We start from the raw sequence: 19003 nt of genomic DNA on the forward strand, positions 1-19003 counted from the left end.
GGAACATAAACCCATCACTACCAGAGCTCCTTCGGGAACATAAACCCATCACTACCAGAGCTCCTTCGGGAACATAAACCCATCACTACCAGAGCTCCTTCGGGAACATAAACCCATCACTACCAGAGCTCCTTCGGGAACATAAACCCATCACTACCAGAGCTCCTTCAGGAACATAAACCCATCATTACCAGAAAAGGTGAGAAATCTATTCTGCAATGGTTATGAATTGATTTAATTTAAAAAAAGATTCCTGTCTAATTATTTTTGACACAAAGACATCTGAAACAAGAATGGCTGCATTCTTCTTAATCTGTTTTTATGAATAAGCTTCTCGCCATATCCCCAATTTGCACAAAATACTTACTTGCCAGCTTGCAATACAATATTTCAACCACTAGCAGATGTGCTTACGCATGGTCTAAAGTTTGCAGGGAGGTGAGCACATTCATGTCAAGTACATTTTTTAAAATAAATGCCAACTTTTGCATGAAAACTGGCGCGTGCACATTTTGGGGTATATTTTATATGGATGCAAGGTTTATAAATGAGGCCCCAGGATTGTCAGTTGGGCAGTTATATGTTAAAATGTGAGAATTAAATGTACTGTACATATAACATGCATTATCCTGTCAATAACTCGACTCAATAACAATTCAGTTTGATAACTTCTTATGCACTGATGTAACATGCAGTACAGTAAGTTAAAGGTGCAAGGAGGGGTTAAACGGCCCAAGTTGAACCAAAAAGGAAAGAAGATAAAAATGTGCACTGTGCAGAGCCATATCCCTCCTCCAGCCCATTCCCAGCTAAGTGGATGCAGATGTGCCATTGAGGCCAGATCGGCAAGGAATTCGCCCGCTTGGAAGCAGCACCTAGTCAGCCAGTGACTGTTAAGATTCAGAGCACAAGCCATAGCAGCAGTGTGGGGATGTAGGCCAGCGGCGAGGAGAGGGGAGATGGAGAGGATACAGATGTGGAAGGAAAGAATATAGAGAGACGGAAAAAGTGGAAAAGCAGAGGGCACCTCGATGATGGCTGCCATGATCCCTCGTCACAGATCAAGCAGGAGTACAGAGTGAAGGAAAGGATTTGGGAATTCCGCTAGTTGTTTTCCAAACATTATTTTCATGGATGTGATTGAATTTTGCATCCATAAATAATCTGACCCATCAATTCAGAAATCCTCCTGTTTTCCAGCAATGATTTTGTTGATGGGAGAGATATATTAGCCTATATCCATGTTATTAGAGGAGGATCAGGGCTTTGTTTCTTTCCTAGCGAGCAGCAGCTACCTCCGTCTGTCCCTGGCTGGCGCTGCTGCAAAGTGAGAAGAGGGGCGTTGATAAATGGGGGCCTCTAGGAGCGCCTGTCTAAAATTAAGCTCCTTCACGTCAGTTGACCTCCTTTCCTGTAGCAGGGATGAGTGACCTACTTAGCAGGATAAGCTCTCCTATGGAGGATGAGCCCAGAGAAATAATGACATTCTCAACCACTTCAAAAGGCAATTAAGAGAGGGAAGGGCTGCAGCCAAACGCAAAAGACATGCATGTTTGTCCTCATGAACGCCTGCCTTGTGCAGCTGCTGCAAGTAGTGTGTGACACACCCTCACAAGGGGTTGGGGTAGAGAGGGGCTCCTTACATCACAAGTCTCTACCGATCTGACTAGCTAAATATTCTCAATGACATTTAATTGCGGATTCTCTGGGTTCTCTCCAATCCTGAATATCTCTGTAATATTTTATTATATATGCTGCATGTCCTTAAATACTGCTGTAGTGATTCCCAGCCTATTCATCCATCCAGGAGCAGCAGTAGGATGGATAGTTGGAGAGATCATCTCGAGTCCAACCTCATTCTGAGCCTGGGAGTTATTTCTAGCGCTACCGCGCGTAGGAGGGGCTGACATGCTTGCTTCCTATTGATTTGCACACTTTTGTAAATCGCTTCCGTTCACCGGATCCATCTCTCAATCTCCTCAACGTCATCCTCTTTGAGGAGGAGGGAGCCAATCTACACCATGGTGCCCAGTGATCAGTCTCTTCCCCTGGCCACATCCAGGACTCCCACCTCCCCTCTGCTTTGCTGTCCTGGCCTAGACTACAGTAATAGGCAGAATGGCTGGTTGTCATACTGATAGCAGATTAGTGGAGTAAAAGGTTTCTCAACATCCCTGTTATGACTAATGCTTCAGACTAGCTGACATTTAGCTCATCATTCTACTTCATCTAGTATTGTACCATTCAAAGCAAGGGGCTGATGCTCTACAACATCCGCAGAGTACGACCCTGCCTCACACAGGAAGCAGCGCAGGTCCTAATCCAGGCACTTGTCATCTCCCGTCTGGATTACTGCAACTCGCTGTTGGCTGGGCTCCCTGCCTGTGCCATTAAACCCCTACAACTCATCCAGAACGCCGCTGCCCGTCTGGTGTTCAACCTTCCCAAGTTCTCTCACGTCACCCCGCTCCTCCGCTCTCTCCACTGGCTTCCAGTTGAAGCTCGCATCCGCTACAAGACCATGGTGCTTGCCTACGGAGCTGTGAGGGGAACGGCACCTCAGTACCTCCAGGCTCTGATCAGGCCCTACACCCAAACAAGGGCACTGCGTTCATCCACCTCTGGCCTGCTCGCCTCCCTACCACTGAGGAAGTACAGTTCCCGCGCAGCCCAGTCAAAACTGTTCGCTGCTCTGGCCCCCCAATGGTGGAACAAACTCCCTCACGACGCCAGGACAGCGGAGTCAATCACCACCTTCCGGAGACACCTGAAACCCCACCTCTTTCAGGAATACCTAGGATAGGATAAAGTAATCCTTCTCACCCCCCCCCTTAAAAGATTTAGATGCACTATTGTAAAGTGGCTGTTCCACTGGATGTCTTAAGGTGAACGCACCAATTTGTAAGTCGCTCTGGATAAGAGCGTCTGCTAAATGACTTAAATGTAAAATGTAAAATGGCTGAGGTGTCATTCAGTGTACATCTTGTGGATCACATAGCAACAGTTGAGAAGACTTGATGGGCCCGAGACTATGATGGGAGGGTAAAAACTGGAGATCAAAGCAACATTGAGGAATGAAATGAAGCAGCAGGTGATATTTGTTCATGTTTATCTTGTGAGGGAGAGGATGATCTCCAGTCATACAATCAATAGCACAGAGTGGTCAATGTTCTCAGACGTGATCACACAACGCAGTCAACATGAATATTGAAACAATTGGTTATTTCATAGGGAAAACAAAACACTTAGGTAGGTAGGGGAGTTAGTAAAAGTGTGAATGTCTTTCTACCTGAAAATGATGCTTTGCAAGTCGAAAGGGTATTCAATGATCCCTGTGGTGGGGATGCGAACCCTAAGCACATCTTGTTGGGTTGGTAGATAGTTTGGTTCGGCAATACGATCCAGATCGCTTAGATAGCTAGAGACGGGGAGAAAGAGAAAGGCAGGATCGACAAAAAAGAGAGGGAGTGAAGCATGACGGGAGAACAAATTCCTGAGAGCCCTGGGGGTTGACACTTCACCTGCCACCTCTAGCACCCACCATCTCTCAGAATGTTAGTACAGTCCCTGATGGCATCGCTCAGAGATTTTACCATAACTTTTCCCTTTGCACCTTAATTCTATTGGGTTCAAATTGAGGCTGTTCGGAAGTCCAATAAGACCTGGACTAAAGACCATCCCATCTTTCTCTATTTTTCGTTGTAGTTAGTAGTTGTCCTCTGTTGTCAGACAGCCTCAGAGCTGCTGATCGTGAGTTAGGAGTCTCAGAGTGTGCTACCAGGACCCAGGGCTGTGCGGCCAGCAGCAGTGGCAGGCGGTGGAGACAGTACAGTGGCGAGGTAGAGGCAGCACTTCACACCAGTACCTGAAGATTACATTCTCCAGGTCAAAAGGGTACTCAATGATGCCAGTAGTGGGCACTCGAACCCGCAGCACATCCTGCTGAGCGGGAACGTAACCCGCGGTCACTATTCGCTCTAAATCTGTAAGGTAACTGTGGAATGAAGGGGGACACATCACACGTGTGTTCCTGATGCTGCACAAATCACCTGCAAACATGCATACAGAAACAAACAGGCATACACACCATCCCTTTCTCATGCACACAGCAAATGTGGACTTTTTCCACATTTTGTTACATTACAGCCTTATTCTAAAATTAATGAAATAACAGATTTTCCTCAATATACACACAATTCCCCATAATGAAAAAGCAAAAAAAGGTTTAGAAATTTTGGCAAATGTATTAAAAATAAAAAACAGAAATACCTTCACATAAGTATTCAGACCCTTTGCTATGAGACTCGAAACTGAGATCATGTGCATCCTGTTTCCAGTGATCATTCTTGAGATGTTTCTACAACTTGGAGTCCACCTGAGGTAAATTCAATTGATTGGACATGATTTGGAAAGGCACACACACACACCTGTCTTTATAAAGGTCCCACAGTTGACAGTGCATGTCAGAGCAAAAACTAAGCCATAAGGTCGAAGGAATTGTCCCGTAGAGCTCTGAGACAGGATTGTGTCGAGGAACAGGTCTGGGGAAGGGTACCAAAAATGTCTGCAGCATTAAAGGTCCACAAGAACAGTGGCCTCCATCATTCTAAAATGGAAGTAGTTAGGAACCACCAAGACTCTTCCTAGAGCTGGCCGCCCGGCCAAACTGAGCAATCGGGGGAGAAGGGCTTTGGTCAGGGAGGTGACCAATAACCCGATGGTCACTCTGACAGAGCTCCAGAGTTCCTCTGTGGAGATGGAAGCGCCTTCCAGAAGGACAATCATCTCTGCAGCACTCCACTAAATCAGGCCTTTATGGTAGAGTGGCCAGAGGGAAGCGACTCCTCAGTAAAAGGCACGACAGCCCACTTGGAGTTTGCAAAAAGGCACCTAAAGGCTCTCAGACCATGAGAAAACAAAATTCTCTGGTCTGATGAAACCAAGATTGAACCCTAAGCGCCACGTCTGGAGGAAACCTGTCACCATCCCTACGGTGTAGCATGGTGATGGCAGCATCATGTTGTGGGGATGTTTTTCAGCAGCAGGGACTGGGAGAGACGTGTCTGGATTGAGGGAAAGTAGAGAGATCCTTGATGAAAACTTACTCCAGAGCACTCAGGACCTCAGACTAGGGAGAAGGTTAATCTTCCAACAAGTCAATGACCCTAAGCACACAGCCAAGACAACACAGGAGTGGCATGGGGACAAGTCTCTCAATGTCCTTGAGTTGCCCAGCCAGAGCCCGGACTTGAACCCGATCTAACATCTCTGGAGAGACCTGAAAAGAGCTGTGCAGTAACACTCCCCATCAAACCTGACAGAGTTTGAGAGAATCTGCAGAGAAGAATGGGAGTAACTCCCCAAATACAGATGTGCAAAGCTTGTAGCATCATACCCAAGAAGACTCAAGGCTGTAATCGCTGCCCAAGGTACTTCAATAAAGTACTGAGTAAAGGGTCTGAATACTTATGTAAATGTAATATTTCATTTTTTAAATTTTATGTATACTTGCAAAAACCCGTCTTTGCATTATCATTATGGGGGCATTGTGTATAGATTGAAGAGGAAATCATTTTTTAAATCCATTTTAGATTTAAGGCTGTAACGTAACAAAATGCGGAAAAAGTCAAGGGGTCTGAATACTTTCCGTATGCACTGTACATATACATTTCTAAACAAACCGTGTTAGTAGCTATAATAACTCACACAAGCCTAGGTGCCAGACCGTTTTTCCATTAAACAAGGCTACATGGCTGCCTTGCCATATCATTAAGCTGGTTAGAGCAGAGACAGACTGGCACTCAGGTTCATAGTTCACAGTGTGATGAAGCTGAATAAGGACAAGACCTGATAACACTATCAAGTAACCTGGCAGGTAATGTACTCCTCCATGAACTAACAATAGGCAGTTTTGGTTTGTAACAAAAATGTTAAACGGAGGATGACTAGTAGTTAGAAACATGACAGTTAAATCACACATCTTTAGGGTCAAGTAACATAACATCCTAAAATGGTACTTGTAAAAAACATTTGGGTTCATTTTTACAGTCCTGACTCCTGATAACATTTTCAGAGTCATACAAATATAGAGTAGTCTAATCACTACATTGACTGAGTCATTTTACTTACTTTGCCTTTTAGGGATGAATAAATCCTGACCTACATCTACATAACAAACATGGCATTCGGGCCTCTTTAGGTTAGTTCAAATAGAACTAAGGTGGAGCAGGATGAGAAATGTTGCCGTCTGTTCTCTCTTTCCATCTCATTGTTTTTCTTTCTCCCGCTTTCTTTTGGTCTCCCACACTTTCAATTTCTCTAACCACTACAGTGGTTTGCGGAAGTATTCACCCCCCTTGGCATTTTTCCTATTTTGTTGCCTTACAACCTGAAATTAAAATGTATTTTTGGGGGGTTTGTATCATTTGATTTACACAACATGCCTACCACTTTGAAGATACAAAATATTTTTTCTTGAGAAATAAGCAAGAAATGAGACAAAAACACAGAAAACCTGAGCGTGCATAACTATTCACCCCCTAAAGTCAATACATTGTAGAGCCACCTTGTGCAGCCACTACAGCTGCAAGTCTCTTGGGGTATGTCTCTATAAGCTTGGCGCATCTAGCCACTGGGATTTTTGCTCAGTCTTCAAGGCAAAACTGCTCCAGATCCTTCAAGTTGGATGGGTTCCGCTGGTGTACAGTAATCCTTAAATCATACCACAGATTCTCAATTGGATTGAAGTCTGGGCTTTAACTAGGCCATTCCAAGAGATTTAAATGATTCCCCTTAAACCACTCAAGTGTTGCTTTAGCAGTATGCTTAGGGTCATTGTCCTGCTGGAAGGCAAACCTCCGTCCCAGTCTCAAATCTCTGGAAGACAAACAGGTTTCCCTCAAGAATTTCCATGTATTTAACGCCATCCATCATTTCTTCAATTCTGACCAGTTTCCCAGTCCCTGCTGATGAAAAACATCCCCACAGCATGCTGGTGCCACCACCATGCTTCACTGTGGGGATAGGGTCTCGGGGTGATGAGGTTTTGAGTTTGATGGGCAAAAAGCTACATTTTTGTTTCATCTGACCAGAGTACCTTCTTCCATATGTTCTTTGGGGAGTCTCCCACATACCTTTTGGCGAACACCAAACATGTTTGCTTGCTTTTTTTCTGGCCACTCTTCCGTAAAGCCCAGCTCTGTGGACTGTACAGCTTAAAGTGGTCCTATGGACAGATAAACCAATCTCCACTGTGGAGCTTTGCAGCTCCTTCAGGGTTATCTTTGGTCTCTTTGTTGCCTCTGATTAATGCCCTCCTTGCCTGGTCCGCGAGTTTTGGTGGGCAGCCCTCACTTGGCAGGTTTCTTGTGTTGCCATTTTTTTAATATTGTGGGATGTTCAAAGTTTGTTATTTTTTTATAGCCCAACCCTGATCTGTACTTCTCCACAACTTTGTCCCTGACCTGTTTTGGAGAGCTCCTTGGTCTTCATGGGTGCCGCTTGCTTGGTGGTGCCCCTTTCTCAGTGGTGTTGCAGACTATGGGGCCTTTCGGAACTGGTGTATATATACTGAGATCATGTGACACTTAAATAAAGTCCAGCTGTGTGCAATCTAACTAATTATGTGACTTCTGAAGGTAATTGGTTGCACCAGATCTTATTTAGGGGCTTCATAGCAAAGGGTGTGAATAAATATGCACGCACAACTTTTCAGTTTTTTATTTTATTGTCGTCATTTCACTTCACCAATTTGGACTATTTTGTTTATGTCCATTACATAAAATCCAAATAAAAATCCATTCAAATTACAGTTTGTAATACAACAAGAGGAAAAATGCCAAGGGGGGGTGAATACTTTTGCAAGGCACTGTATTTATCAAACAGAGATGATATTCACTACTGTGATAACTCATCAACTTAAAAATAAATTTAAAAAAATTAAATTTCTCTCGTTCTAACTCTTCTCAAACCACTGTAGCAGCTGTGTGTGTATGCCAGGAGTAGACTTACTATTTGGTGGAGTCCGAGAGCTGATATTCACGTCTACGGTCATAGGCCTCCTGGATACCAGGGTCTGTCCACAGCATCTTTATTGCACTGATGTAGGGTTGTTCAAAAGAACACACCTTCTCCACGTCCACCTCGCGCACCAGCAGCGCGTTGGACTGAGGGAGGAACAGGGGAAAGATGACAACAGGTCAGAAACACGGAAGGAATGGTGGATGGCGGAAAGAGTCACCCACATTTACTGTAACAGTATTCCACAATAATTTAGTAATATCTTTATTCAGATCGAAAGTATACCGTACAAGTTGGGACACATAATTTCCTATTCTTTGCTTCAACAGTGATGTTAAGGGAAGATAACCTTATGTTATACAGACAGAATGTTCTCAATATGATTTAGGGCTAAAGACACACATCCAGGCTTCTCCTAAGCAGTGACTTAGCATCCTTACCAGGACACAACATTTTGGAGTACAAGTCCATTATGTTTTATGGCATGGTTTACAGCACTTATATAGTCTATTTGAATTTGGTTTGCATTTGATAATGCAAACATATAAGATGTGGCTGGACAATTCAATGCTGAGATTGCCAGCCAATAACATTTGCCAGTTAGCTGTCCTATGAGTGGATGGGAATTCAGACAATGCCAGAAGTTAGTAGTCTGTAGCTAACTTTGGTGGAGTATTCATGGCCTACGACACTTACCTGAATTTGCGAGGCATGCAAGACAAATACATTGCAAAATACAGATTACCAAGACATGGTTCTTTCTGCATGCCCCCTTTTTCTCAGTCACACTGACTCACATGCTCTCTCGCTTTGCTAATGATGCGAGTTTGTGTTCAGTCTTTGGTCTGTTGCGTGTAGATTATCCTAGCCCCTGTTTTACGGAAGTTGCGAGACATTGCAAGCCAAGAAATTGTGCGATACAGCTTTTGATTGTCAATTGATAGGCCAAGTGCACGGTTCTGCATGCTGGCCGACCTGCCTATACAGTGCCCCTCCCCTCCGTCCCTTGCTAGCTCGCTATGATTGTGTTCTCGAAAGTACGGCAACTTATCCCTGGTGTCGTCTTTGGTATCATTAAAAGACCGTTATTTTATCAAATCAATTCTCTGTAATTATTATTACATGATTAAACTAATCATGTAAATGTAATTAACTAGAAAGTCGGGGCACCAAGGAAAATCTTCAGATTACAAAGTTATAATTTTCATAATATAGCTCTTCCGATATTTTAATATCCGATTCTTATTAATGAATTATTCTTTACCTCATGTTAGTCTCATTCCAAACGTCGTAAATTGTTGGTTATCTGCACGAACCCAGCCTTAACTATAAATCATCCATACACCTTATTGGTTTAATTTATTGTTTATTAACTAACCAATCACAGAAATGCATAAACAAACAAACGTTAGGGTTAAAAGGAAATGATAGGGGAGGTTCCCTAGTGGGCTAAGCCGATATGACGGCTTGGTGGATAAAGGGAAGTGGGTGTGGACTGAAAAGGGTGGGAAAGACTAAAGGAGTCACTACACAGTTGATAATTATATTAATAAAAAAATTTATCCATTGCACATGAACGCTCACTCATTCGGGAATAATTGCAATCAATATATATTTACACCGACTGTGTCGTCATGATCTGTTAGAATCGTCAATCCTTCTGTTGGAGAGTTCATCCGAGTCCCTCTCTCTGCTTCCCTGAAGTATACAACGTTTTTTGTGGTTAGAATAGATACTTCAGAGTACCATTCTGAAATGTTCTCATAAAATAGCTGTTTCGGCTGTTGTCGGTCTTCACATCCCAGGTTGACAAAAATGTCTAGCGGCAGACTAGTAATTATTATCTATGACTTGCTCTTATTCTGTAGGGATCGATAGTCTCAGAGTTCAAACATTTCCAGCCATGTAGCCAATGATCCACGTGGTATGGTTAGGAATTCAACAACCATTTCAACCTTAGCTTATACTGAGGTTGTGGTCTAAACTCAACCTTAGCCCCCCTCAGTGTCCATCGAGGTATGAAGGGGATTTCCTCAGGAAGGGTTATTATATGTAACGATAGTAAATGACGCCAGATCATGTCTGTGCTCACGGGGGAGGGCCAATGACTTAGTTAAACTTCAAAGGGAATACAATTCTCTTTCATTAAAGGTTTAACATCACCTTACATCATTTCACAAATAGTTTCATCTTTACTCATTCATTTTATACAATAATTAGATGCAAACCCCATAATTGAGAAATGTACATATTCAGAGATATAGTTATGCCTCTTTCCTGTCCTCTGAGGTCACCAAATGAAACACACTCGTCATACCCGTCCCTTAAGTGTCTACTGACCATTCCCACATGTGGACATGTTGATTCAAATCCCCATTTTGGGGATTTATGAGTTCGCCATGTGAAATCCTTTGTTCTCTCTATGTGTCTCTTTCTGCATGGCCAGGGGGAGAGTCTCCTCCAGGAATTTATGACCTGCGATAATAGAACCTGTGACTGAGTGAGTGAGTGAGTGAGTGAGTGAGTGAGTGCCATGATCTATATCCAGAAAGGGCCATGTCATGACACTGGAAAATTCGCTGGTTCGTATACCATAGTCGGCAAGGTGTGAAAATTTGTCAATGTGCCTTTGAGCTACGCACCCTGATTGGCATCACCAGCGGCCTGCATGTGTTTTGCTTTGTTTCTTCCTCTGAGTTCCAGAAAGAGAAGTTAACCGGTCGGAGCACAATTAGATTAGGGATTGTAAAACCCCACTAGTCTTTTACCCAGTGGGAAATACGGCTATTCCCATGCTGCTAGTTCTGATTAGATATATAAAAATAGGCAAATGATTAGATGTACATTTACAGTGCTTTCAGAAAGTATTCATACTCCTTGACTTAAACCATATTGTGTTACAGCCTGAATTCAAAATGGATTAACTTAATTTCTTACCCTTCTAAACACAATTCCCCATAACGACAAAGTGGAAACATGTTTTTCGACATTTTTGGTATTGAAAATGAAATACTAAAATATCTCATTTACAAAAGTATTCACATCCCTGAGTAAACACTTTGGCAGCGATTACAGCTGTGCGTCTTTCTGGGTAAGTAAAAGTCTTCCACACCTGGATTGTGCAATACTCACCCACTATTATTTTCAAAATTCTTCGAGCTTTGTCCAATTAGTTGTTGATCACTGCTAGACCATTTTCAGGTCTTTCCATAGATTTAAGTTAACACTTTACCAAGGCCAATCTGGACCATTCACTGTCTTCTTGGTAAGTAACTCCAGTGTAGATTTGGCCTTGTGTTTTAGGTTAATGTCCTGCTGAAAGGTGAATTCACCTCACAGTGTCTGGTGGAAAGCAGACGGAACCAGGTTTTCATCTAGAATTTTGCCTGTGCTTAGCTCCATCCCTTTTTCTTTTTAATCCGGAAAAACTCCCCAGTCCTTAACGATTACAAGCATACCCATTAAATAATGCAGTCACCACTATGCTTGAAAATATGGAGTGGTACTCTGTAATATATTGGATTTGTCCCAAACATAACACTTGGTATTCAGGAACAAAAAGTGAATTGATTTGCAACATTTTTTGCAGTATTACTTTAGTGCCTTGTCGCAAACACAATGCATATTTTGGAATATTTGTATCCTTCTTTTAAATGTAGTATTGTGGAGTAACTACAATGTTGTTGATCCATCCCCAGTTTTCTCCCATCACAGCCATTCAACTCTGTACCTGTTTTAAAGTCACATGGTGAAATCCCTGAGCAGTTCCTTTCTCTCCAGCAACTGAATTAGGGAGGACACATGTATCTTTGCAGTGACTGGGTGTATTGATACATTATCCAAATTGTGATTAATAACTTTGCCATGCTAAAAAGGGATATTCAATGGCTTCTTTGTTTATGTCTACCCATCTACCAATAGGTCCCTTCTTTAGGATGCATTGGAAAACCTCCCTGGTCTTTGTGGTTGAATCTGTGTTTGAAATTCACTGCTCCACTGAGGGACCTTACAGATAATTGTATGTGTGGGGGTACAGAGATAAAGTATCCATTCAAAATCATGTTAAACACTATTATTGTACAGAGTGAGTCCACGCAACTGATTATGTGACTAGTTAAGCACATTTTTAGGCTTGCCGTAACAAAGGGGTTGAATACTTGACTCTAAAAATGTCAGCTTTTCATTTTTATATTAATTTGTAAACATTTCTAAAAACATAACTCCACTTTCACATGATAGGGTATTGTGTTGGCCAGTGACAAGAAATCTCAATTCAATTATTTTAAAATTAAAGCTGTAACACAACAAAATGTGAAAAAAGTCTAGGGGAGTGAAGGCACTGTATATACAATCAGTCTCCTCGAATTAAAAAAATACTGAATCTTAGGAGTCGATTCCTGAAGCTTAGAAATAGGAGTCAACACTGGCAGTCGATGTGCAAGGAGTTGAGGAATCAATTATTTTGGATTAGACTCTCCACCACTATGTCATCGTCGTTAACAGTTGGAAAATTGGCAGAGGAAAGCAAACGACAACAGCAAAGTCCTGTAAGGCAATACTTGGAGAACCTAAATAACAAGGAAATGCAAACTTTACAAGCTGGAATGGAGGTACACTAATGGTAGTACAGGTGCAATGCTTAACCATCTGAAAGGGACGCCCGTGAGACCCAAAACGTTGCTTGCAGCAGCACAGCTACATTGTGAATTCACGTGGTATTTCATGATTTTTAACATAACAGTTTAAACGTTAAGAAAAATTGGCAATTTGTCACATTCTTAGCGCATACAGTGGTTGGTCCTTTAAAAAGTTGCAGGGTACTGCGGCGCAGCTTGCATGGTGCCGCAGAATTCTATGGCACGTAATTTAAGTGTGAACCACTGGTACCATTGCTAGTACCAGTGCTAGTTAGTGCTAGTTTGACCACCAGAGGGCATCTTTGAGAAGCATTTGATAGTGGCTGTACTAGAGAATTTAAAACCTTTTTTGTAAGAACATAGTATACGGGACTGACTAATACATTTTGCTTAATTAATTTGCTCAATATTATGGCGTTTCTATTCCAAGAAAAACAAAAAACCCACTGGGTTTCCGTTAGGATGGAACGAAAATAATGGCACTGTACATCGTGACAGTCGGTGGTAGGCTACAGTACTTGGCTATTTAGCTAAAGAATCCCCCGTGTCGTGCGGGCACGCGGGAGACCGGGGTTCAATTCCACAACGGGGAGGAAGGAATAGGCTGTCCTTGTAAATAAGAATTTGTTCTTAACTTTAAGGCTAGGGGGCAGTATTTGGAAGTTTGGATGACTGAGGTGCCCAGAAGATAGGATATGCATATGGATGGTATTGATAGAAAACACTAAAGTTTCTAAAACTGTTAAAATAATGTCAGAGTATAACAGAACTGATTTGGCAGGCGAAACCCCGAGGACAATCCTTCCAGGAATTTTTGTTGTTGAGGTCATTGGACTTTCCAATGCTTTTCTATGGGAAAGCCTAATTTGGACCCAGATTGCAGTTCCTATGGCTTCCACTAGATGTCAACAGTCTTTAGAAATTGTTCAATGTTTTTTATATTTTTTATTAAGAAGTATTCATATTCTTTCTGAGTGTCACTCAGAAGGATTCTAGTCTTTTGGTGCGCGTTAATGAGTGTGCGCTCTTCGTTATTTATCTCCGGTATTGAATATACTATTTTATGTCTTAAATTTGATCGTTTATTTAAATATTAGGGTACATGAGGATTGATTAGGAACGTTGTTTGACATGTTTGGACCAAGTTTATTGGTAAAGTTTGGGATTCATTTTCTATGCATTTTGAACGAGGGGAAACAGGTGGATTATTGAATGAAGCGCTCCAAATAAAAAACATACCTTTTGGGGATATAAAGGACTTTATCAAACAAAAAGGACCATTTGTTATGCAACTGATCTTCAAAGGTAAGGGATTTATTTTATCGCTATTTCTGACTTTCGTGATGCATCTGCTTGGTTGGAAAATGTTTTTAATGCTTTTGTATGTGGGGCGCTGTCCACAGATAATCGCATGGTATGCTTTCGCCATAAAGCCTTTTTGAAATCTGACACAGCGGCTGGATTAACCAGAAGTTACATAAACTTTTAAATTAAGACACTTGTATTTTCATGAATGTTTAATATTATGAATTTAATATTTTTGAATTAAGCACTCTGCAATTTCACCGGATGTTGTCGAGGTGGGTCGCTAGCGGCACGTCTAGCCCAAAGAGGTTTTAACTGACTTGCCTAGTTAAATAACAGTTCCACTAAGAGCATAACATTTCCACACCCTAATTGTATATTTGTAGTCTAACCAATACCCAAACGGAGATTCAGTGAAAATAAAAATCTCATTGATTTATCAAGACCAGTCCCCATGCTTGTCGCAACACGAAACGGTGCTAAAATAGTTGTAGGCTATTGCTTCAAATCCTATTGCTTCTAACTTCAATATACTCTTTAAATAAATAAGACCTACACCACTTTTAACAGCACATTACTCAACACTAGTGACTCATGTCGCCTACGGTAGGCCTACAGTATATGGAAAATTATGACGTGACTCTCCGTCAATAATTACATATAGAGGATTTGAGGATTCGAAATTAAAACCAAAAGCCCCCTAATGGGTCTCCCGGTGGCAACCGGCACGGGTATTGAACCTGCATCTGTTTGCACTGCGGGAGCCCCCATCCACAAAGTATCAAAATACAGAGAGGTGTTGGTAAAAGTATATTGTCTTGCTAATAGCCCATAATGGCTTATTACAATACTGTACATGGTGACCAGGTCAGGATAACCAAAATATTTCTTTAAAGACTATCAGAAAGAATATTGGTACTTATTTATTTTGATCCAAAGCCATGAATGAGTGAGTCACTCATGCCGGGCTATATGAATGTACCGTCAACTTGATAATATAACAATGAGGTTATTTTGTTTAAAAAAACAAACAAAGTGAGCGATTGTAATCCGAATAAAAGGCCAAAATAATATTTTTAAAGGCCAAAACATTTTTCTGTTTTTAGAGGAAGAGAAATGCTGGGTCAATTGTGTGATGCCCTATGGGACTCAATCACGGTCGGATGTGATACATAAATACTTTTTGTGGTATTTGTTTTGTCTTTTCTGATGGCTTAAACTGAAATTGCAACTAATCACGGACGGTTGTGATACAGCCAACCTAACTTAAATACATTTGACAATAGAATTCTCCCCCTATCCTCCTAGGCAAGTCTATTGTCCAGCTACCTGCTAATAGCCAAAATGGCGCTGTACAACGTGACCATGTGTTTGAAAGAGTATTTTCCAGTAAGCAACAATTTGTTTAACTTCATTAGACAACTTTGTTCCAACATTTCAGTGATATTTATTCCCATAGTAATTCGTTATGGATCCATAACTAAATAAACGTCTGCATTTTGAAAGAGTATTTCTATCATTATTTTATTAATGAAAGCCATTATTAGTTACATTGTTAAAGTTTGAACGTGTAGCCTGGCACTAAGAACAGCGGGAACATTTCTCTAGTCAGCGCCAGTGCAATGCCCCTTAAGTGTTGCTCTGTGCTACCCAGTGTGGCGGGGTGGGGGTAGGACAGTCTTCTGTGTGTAGCTCTGCGACCCATCCCGTGCCCCCTGCTAGTGTGCCTTGTACCTCGCTCACTTTCAATGGATACAGCTGCAGAAGGCAAGGCAATCGCATTGTGCGTGACTTGGGAGCCATGACTAATATATATTGTCCTGCTAATAAAATATCTGAGAATATCCAAGGGGCTTTTATATAATTCTAAATTCATAATAAATCGCTTGTTTAAATAAATAACTATTTTGGAGAAGATTTAGTTTTCAAATAACGTAAAATGAGTGAGAAAAAGGCCACCCTTGAACATGGGGTGAGACATCGTTACTCATTTGTGAATAAAGTCTGTTTGTTATTTAGATTTTTTTTCTGTGTTTAGAGGGAGAGAAACCAAAAACCTATAGTCATCTCATTGGTCTCCCAGTTGAGGGTTTTGCATGGGTATTGAACCAGCATCTGTAGCAACACAGCTTGCACTGCTATGCGTGTCTTAGACTGTTGCGCCACTCAGGCACTGTACAACTTGACTAGTCGGGAGTGGGCTACAGTACTACAGTAAAATCAAAATAATCCTAACAAAATAAAAGAATACAAACCTAAGTGTAACAGTTTTACTAAGTAATACTGAAGTCATGCACAATTATCCGTTTTTATTTAGGTTTACGTCGCCCAGTCATTGTCACATACACAGTATGACCCAAAAGCATAATCAGTCCTCTAACTCACCCGTGCGCTGGTCTGGAGCAATGAAGTGGTGACGCAGGGTACCGTGCTAAACTACAAATCACCTCTAAGTCCCGCAGCATAATCGCAAAACTTTTAGTGGAGAAACCACTGTATATCAGGAGTCAATGACCCATTCAAAAACTACAGTAAGGACCACTAACCATTTGCTGCTCACATACAGTGCATTCAGAAAGTATTCCGAACCCTTCCCTTTTTCCACATTTGTTAGGTTACAGCCTTATTCTAAAACGGATTAAATAAATAAAAAAGTATCACACACACTATAATGACAAAGCAGAAATAGTTATTTCGACATTTTTACAAAAAATTATTTATTTACATAAGTATTCAGACCCTTTGCTATGAGACTCGAAACTGAGTCTCATAGCATTGAAGGACTAGTAGACTGGGTTTACTTATTCAGTGATATACAGAATATGTTGGCAGAAATGAAGTCATATCAACACGTGATGTTTTAGGTCTGCAGGCTGATAGTTATACACTGCTCAAAAAAATAAAGGGAACACTTAAACAACACAATATAACTCCAAGTCAATCACACTTCTGTGAAATCAAACTGTCCACTTAGGAAGCAACACTGATTGACAATAAATTTCACATGCTGTTGTGCAAATGGAATAGACAACAGGTGGAAATTATAGGCAATTAGCAAGACACCCCCAATAAAGGAGTGGTTCTGCAAGTGGAGACCACGGACCACTTCTCAGTTCCTATGCTTCCTGGCTGATGTTTTGGTCACTTTTGAATGCTGGCGGTGCTTTCACTCTAGTGGTAGCATGAGACGGAGTCTACAACCCATACAAGTGGCTCAGGTAGTGCAGCTCATCCAGGATGGCACATCAATGCAAGCTGTGGCAAGAAGGTTTGCTGTGTCTGTCAGCGTAGTGTCCAGAGCATGGAGGCGCTACCAGGAGACAGGCCAGTACATCAGGAGACGTGGAGGAGGCCGTAGGAGGGCAACAACCCAGCAGCAAGACCGCTACCTCCGCCTTTGTGCAAGGAGGAGCACTGCCAGAGCCCTGCAAAATGACCTCCAGCAGGCCACAAATGTGCATGTGTCTGCTCAAACGGTCAGAAACATGGGGGTGGTATGAGGGCCCGACGTCCACAGGTGGGGTGGGGGGGGGGGGGGGGGTTGTGTTTACAGCCCAACACCGTGCAGGATGTTTTTCATTTGCCAGAGAACACCAAGATTTAAAAATGAGCCACTGGCACCCTGTGCTCTTCACAGATGAAAGCAGGTTCACACTGAGCACATGTGACAGACGTGACAGTCTGGAGACGCCGTGGAGAACGTTCTGCTGCCTGCAACATCCTCCAGCATGACCGGTTTGGCGGTGGGTCAGTCATGGTGTGGGGTGGCATTTCTTTGTGCTCGCCAGAGGTAGCCTGACTGCCATTAGGTACCGAGATGATATCCTCAGACCCCTTGTGAGACCATACGCTGGTGCGGTTGGCCCTGGGTTCCTCCTAATGCAAGACAATGCTAGACCTCATGTGGCTGGAGTGTGTCAGCAGTTCCTGCAAGAGGAAGGCATTGATGCTATGGACTGGCCCGCCCGTTCCCCAGACCTGAATCCAATTGAGCACATCTGGGACATCATGTCTCTCTCCATCCACCAACTGCACCACAGACTGTCCAGGAGTTGGCAGATGCTTTAGTCCAGGTCTGGGAGGAGATCCCTCAGGAGACCATCCGCCACCTCATCAGGAGCATGCCCAGGCGTTGTAGGGAGGTCATACAGGCACGTGGAGGCCACACACACTACTGAGCCTCGTTTAGACTTGTTTTAAGGACATTACATCAAAGTTGGATCAGCCTGTAGTGTGGTTTTCCACTTTAATTTTGAGTGTGACTCCAAATCCAGACCTCCATGGGTTGATAAATTTGATTTCCATTGATCATTTTTGTGTGATTTTGTTGTCAGCACATTCAACTACGCAAACAAAAAAGTATTTAATAAGAATATTTCATTCATTCAGATCTAGGATGTGTTATTTTAGTGTTCCCTTTATTTTTTTGAGCAGTGTATATTCCATGCTATACATTCTCAGAAGTCTCACGGATCTGCGTCCAAACGAAGCCTCAGTACAGGGGTTGAATATGCAGTGAAATACAGCACATTTGGAAAGTATTCAGACCCCTTCCCCTTTTCCAAATGTTGTTACGTTACAACCTTCTTCTAAAATAGATTAAATAAATGTTTTTCCTCATCAACATACACAATACCCCATAATGACAAAGCAAACATTTTTGCAAATGTATTAAAAATAAAAAACATTTACTTAAGTATTCAGACCCTATGCTATGATACTCGAAATTGAGCTCAGGTGGATCATGTTTCCATTGATCATCCCTGAGATATTTCTACAACTTGAGTCCTGTGGTAAATTTAATTGTTTGGACATGATTTGGAATGGCACACACCTGTCTATGTAAGGTCCCACAGTTGACAGTGCATGTCAAGGCAAAAACCAAGCCAGGAATTGTCCGTAGAACTCAGAGACAGAATTTTGTTGAGGAACAGATCTGGGGAAAGGTACAAAAACATTTCTGCAGCATTGAAGGTCCCCAAGAACACAGTGGCCTCCATCATTCTTAAATGGAAGAAGTATGGAACCACCAAGGCTCTTCC

General features: G+C 42.1%; 1 protein-coding gene across 2 annotated transcripts in view; it reads right to left on the reverse strand.

The window, feature by feature from the left end:
- LOC115108339 (guanine nucleotide-binding protein subunit alpha-11) overlaps window positions 1-19003 on the reverse strand; it is an 83818-nt gene that overhangs the window by 14102 nt on the left and 50713 nt on the right. The window contains exons 3-5 of one of the 2 annotated variants that reach the window (XM_029632545.2): window positions 8011-8165; window positions 3866-3994; window positions 3290-3418 (exon numbers count right to left, since the gene is read on the reverse strand). In XM_029632545.2, coding sequence (XP_029488405.1) covers window positions 3290-3418; window positions 3866-3994; window positions 8011-8165 — 413 coding nt within the window. The remainder of the gene's footprint in view (window positions 1-3289; window positions 3419-3865; window positions 3995-8010; window positions 8166-19003) is intronic. The other variant, XM_029632544.2, reaches the window with a different exon arrangement.

The sequence above is a fragment of the Oncorhynchus nerka genome, linkage group LG24, assembly GCF_034236695.1.
Source record: "Oncorhynchus nerka isolate Pitt River linkage group LG24, Oner_Uvic_2.0, whole genome shotgun sequence".
Classification (NCBI taxonomy): Eukaryota; Metazoa; Chordata; class Actinopteri; order Salmoniformes; family Salmonidae; genus Oncorhynchus; species Oncorhynchus nerka.